At 58.9% G+C, this 4,841-nt stretch overlaps 1 protein-coding gene across 1 annotated transcript in view; it reads left to right on the forward strand.

The window, feature by feature from the left end:
* The window catches only part of LOC114071100, a gene marked incomplete at its 3' end in the record, with an annotated part of 60,297 nt that overhangs the window by 51,698 nt on the left and 3,758 nt on the right, over window positions 1–4,841 (forward strand). Inside the window, exons 9-10 of the mRNA XM_027908784.1 lie at window positions 745–904; window positions 1,455–1,596. Coding sequence (XP_027764585.1) covers window positions 745–904; window positions 1,455–1,596 — 302 coding nt within the window. The remainder of the gene's footprint in view (window positions 1–744; window positions 905–1,454; window positions 1,597–4,841) is intronic.

A 4,841-nucleotide genomic window follows, 5' to 3' on the forward strand; every position in this document is an offset into this window, starting at 1 on the left:
TCCGTGTCCGTGGGGTGGGCGGCCGGCAGATTGCTCGGAGACTCATTCCTGGGATGTGCCTTTTGGGAGGCCTGGCAGGAAATCAGCATCTCCGAGCGCTGCGACGTGGGCGAGATTCCAGCCAGGCACTGGGATACCCGGGCTGGGATGTGGCACATGGAGCCTGGAGCAGCACTCCGGGTGCTGGGGGGGTAGATCCTGGATGTTCCCACCGTGGAGGTGCCGGATGGTCCCGCTCACTCCCGGTGCAGGGCTGGTGGCAGAGGTGGCTTGTCCATGCTGGAATCCCTGGCACATCCCGACTCCGTGGTTGTGCTGGCACTGGGCAGAAGTGCCGGCAGCTCCAGGGTGATGCCAGGGATGGAGGGAATGGGAGGTTTGGGCTGAGTTTGGGGTGCAAGGCCCAGATCTCCCAGCGGAGAGGGGCTCGGAGCAGTCGAGATGATCTGTTTGATGTTCCGGGCTCTTCAGCAGAGCCTGGAGTCACATCCCAGACCTGTGCCCGTGCTGTGGGCTCCTCCAGCATCCCAACACATTCCAACCTTTCCCAGCCTCCCGTGCCCAACCCTATGGCAGGAGATCCAGGTCTGGCATCAAGTCCAGACCCGGCACCGGCCCCACCATTCCCACTGGGTTTTCCAATCCCTTCGGTGCCCTCCATATATTCCCTCATTCAGGCTCCTCATTGCCTCCATGTTATCCCGGGAATACCTTATTCCCGTGACTGAGATTATCCAGCTGCAGTGTCCGGGCTCTCCCGGCGGGCACGAGGATGACTCCGGCTCTTCCCGCCGCAGCAGGCGCTGACTCCCGGTGCTCCCTGTTTTCCAGGGCTATCAAGAACGGGAAGGGACTGCACAGCAAGAAGGAGGTGCCGATTCACCGGGTGGCCGATATCTCCGGGGTAAGGAGATGCCGGAATTCTGCTGGCACCGCTCTGCCAGGGGAGCCAGGATAAAATGGGATAAAACACCACCCGGAGCCTTTGATTTTGGGAACTTGCTGGGGTTTTTTCCCCTTTCTTCCTTGGATAAATATACTGGGAGTTGTCCCGTGGAGCTTCGTGGCCTGGGAACCGGGTGACCGGACCCAACACCAGAATGCCGGTGGAGATCTGGGATCCCCCAGCTCTGCTGAGGGAATATGGGGATCTTGACACCCCCACCAGCCCTGAGAGCTCGTTAAGTATTTCTTAATGAATATTAATAAGGAGTTATATCGAGCGATTTGCCGCTGGGATGTTTCGGGGGGAATCCTGGGAAAGGGGAGTCCCAGGATGCTCCGTTAGGGATGGCACGGAATCCAACCTGCCTGTGCCAGGCAGCCACTCCCATGGGGGTGTTTTGGGGCATGTCCTGGGGTGCACGGCAGGCTGTGGCGATTCCAGAGGGTCCCTGGACTCCGAGGAGTCTCCACATTCCCACTTTGACCCCCCCTCTTTCCCCTCCCTGCAGGACACGCAGAAGGCAAAGCAGTTCCTGCCGTTCCTGCAGCGCGCCGGCCGCTCCGAGGCCGTGGTGGAATACGTGTTCAGCGGCTCCCGCCTGAAGCTCTTCTTGCCCAAGGAAACCTGCCTCATCACCTTCCTGCTCGCAGGTGAGCCCCCCCAGCCACCTGCTCCGCAGGGGAAGCACCGGGATGCACCGTGGATCCACCGGGATCCAGCACCGGAGCTGCCCACTGGGCCGGACTGGGACAGGGGGAGTTGAGCTTGGAATTGGGAAGGATGTTCTCCCCAAAAAAACTCGGGAGCAGGTGGGGAACCCCAAACCAGGGGAGTAGGTGGGAAACCCCAGATTTGGGAGAAGATGGGAAACTCCAGGGTGGGGATGGGAATGGGGATGCGGATGAGGAAGAACGTGAGGATGAGGATGGCGATAGGGATAAGGATGGGATGGAGATGGGATAAGAATGAGGACAAGGACAAAGGTGAGGTTTAGGATGAGGATGAAGACGAGGATCAGAATGAGAATGGGGATGAGGATGGGGATGAGGGTTGAGAATGAGGATGAAATGAGAATGGGGATGAGGATAAGCTTCCCAAATCCCAGGCATTTCCATGTGCTGCCTCCTCAGCAGGCAGAGGGTGACCGGGATGGGGGTTCCCATTGCCGGTGTGAGCAGCTGCTCCTTGAGCTCCTTGATCCTCCAGATCCCTGGCTGGGGGGGCTGTGGGGCGGCTCATCCCTGGCTCCCGTTTCCATGGCAATAACCGGGTTTGCCAGATGACCCTGAGCAGGGATCGTTCACAACTCAGTTATGAAGAATTCTATCAGTGTTTAAAGGGATCGGATCCGGGGATCAAACACTGGGAAAGGTGGCTCCTCTGAGGGAATGCTGATCCTGGGGGAGCGAGGATGGAGTTGGGGAGTCTTTGTCCATCCCTTTGTTCCCAGACCTGGGGATTGTGTCCTGTCGCTGTCCCACACAGGCAGCGGCACTGGGATGGGGTTTGGGAAGGGGGAGGCTCTGTGCCTGCTCACAGGGATGCTCCCAGTCCAACCAGTGACCTGGGACGACCAGGAATGATACTCCCAGTGTGGAAGTAACCTGGGGTGACCTGGGATGGTGCCTTGGGATCCCCTTGTCCCTCCAGCCCCTCGCATCCCAGAGCCTTTTCCCGTTGCATCCATCTTGTGCTCCGGATGCCGACAGATCCTGGAGCACCCCGGACATGGCCAGCCCAGCCAGGGACCCCTAGTCCCACCCAGTGCCCCCCAAACCCCCAAACGTCCCCCTCCAGGGCCCAAACACTGGGAGCAATGAGGGCATTCCATCCCCGGATCCAGCTGGAGAGTAAGCATTCCCAACCCTATCCCAAGCTGACTCCTGCCATGTGGAGCGTGTCCTAAACCTGTCCTTCTCCGTGTGCTCTTGCCTATAAATATCCCGGAGTCTGATTTTATCCATTGTCAAAGCCAGTGGGAAATGCTGGGAAAATGCAGCTCCCCCTTCCTGGCCATGGGAATTGTCAGGAGTGATGAAACTCCCACGTGCCTGGGAGGAGGAACTGGGATCGACTGAACTCTTTCTGGATTCGAGAGGCTGGCACCGCTCTGGAATCCCAGAGCCCACCGTGGTGCCCCTGGGATATGTAGGGATTGGGATGAGGGGCTGGCACCTCCCTAGAGTCCCAATGCCCACAGGATCCATAGGGAATGGGATGGGGGACTGGCACCTCTTCCCTGCTCCTTGGTCCTGTGCCTTGCAGGGTCCCGATTCCATGAGGTTCCCCGCTCCACAGGGGTCCCTGTTCCGTGTTTCTCCTCTTTGGAGCTCCATGATCCCGCTCCATGGAGATCCCTGCTCCCCCCTGCTCTGTTCCAGCGGGGGATTAATGCCCCAAATTATTCCATCCCTTAAAACCCCAGCGGCCACGATCCCGGCAGGACCTTCCAGCTTTCATTTTCCCTGGTTTTGATTGGTTTTCTCGCCGGTGCCATTCCCAACCCTCCTCTGCCAAGCCAGGAATAGGATAAATATCCGCCTTTTATCAACGCCTGCCTTTTTTATGGATATCAAATGCAAATGAGCACCATAAAGAGAAGCCAAGTCCCTTAAAATGTGACTCCAGGGATGCTCCCGAGGGAGCTCATCCCGGCTTTCCAGCTAAAATAGATCCGTCGGAGCACTATAAATATGTGCAGATAGAGGCACTGCTTTAATCCCAAATTTCTCTTTCCTGGGCGAAACTCTGGAGCCTGACGCCTTCCCGGGACGGGGGCTGGGAGCGGCAGAATTCCCGAGGGATGAGGGGGAATGTTGGGGTGCGGGGCCACGTGGCACCAGGGTGTCCCGAAATTCCCCAAGGAAACACTGGAGCTGTGGAACTGGGAGGTGGGGATGGGAATCCAGAGTTTTTCCATGTGAGCATTCCTGTCACGGGGCTGCTCCGGTGCTGTGTCCACTGGCCCCACTCCCGCGGTTACTGGATGCACCCTCCCTCCTGCTCATCCCTCTTTCTCCCAAAATCCATAAATCCTCTGGGAGATTGATCCCTGGCATTCCACCCCGGCACGGCCAATCCTTGCCCAGGGTCATCCCGGAGCCCTGCACCCTTCCAGGCACAGCAAGCTGGGAAAAGCTGTTTAAATCCCAGGAATTTGGGCTGGAAAGGTCCCTGCTCCAAGAGATTTTCCCTGGAGAGATTTATTTTCTATATTCCCGCTGATGGCCAGGGAGGCCCAGCCCCTCCCAGGATCCTGCGGGGTGCTGTGGGATACCTGGGATGCTGTGGGACACCCCAGGATGCTGCAGAATATCCCAGGGATACCGTGGGATACCCTGGGATGCCACGGGATACCCCAGGATGTGCAGGATGCCCCTGCCCAGCGACACCCAGGGGCGCTCCGGCATGTCCATGGGATTGCTGCGGGATGCCCTGGGACGCTGTGGGATTCTCGCTCCCATCCCTCCATCCCTCAGGGCCGGAGCAGCCCCCACAGCCGCCCCTTCCATCCCCCCCAGCTCCAGCTCAGCAGGGTTGTGCTGGAATTCTGTGGGAAGCCCAGGGGAGCGCGGTGGCTGCAGCACTTGCAGCCGCATCCCTCATTAATCCGTCACGGCTCCCCGGGAAGAGCGGCAGAGCCGCGGGTTCGGGATTAGTTGCTATTTTTGAAGCGCTGGATAACTTTTCCCGAGCGCCAAACATCCCCTTCCCCTCTCCCTGCAGCGTTCCCAGGGGGATGAGCGCGTTCAGCCCATCCTTTCTGAGCTTTGCCTTTTCCAGAATCTTCCCTTGGGTGGGGTTGGGAAGCGCCGGGGCCGGGAGAGGATCCAAAGTGGGATCCCAGCATGGAGGAGCCGGCAGCCAGAAAACGCTGCTCTCAGCTCATGTAGTT

This window comes from Empidonax traillii, unplaced genomic scaffold (assembly GCF_003031625.1).
Source record: "Empidonax traillii isolate 1590-97213 ecotype Southwest subspecies unplaced genomic scaffold, ASM303162v1 scaffold1840:size75935, whole genome shotgun sequence".
Taxonomy (NCBI): domain Eukaryota; kingdom Metazoa; phylum Chordata; class Aves; order Passeriformes; family Tyrannidae; genus Empidonax; species Empidonax traillii.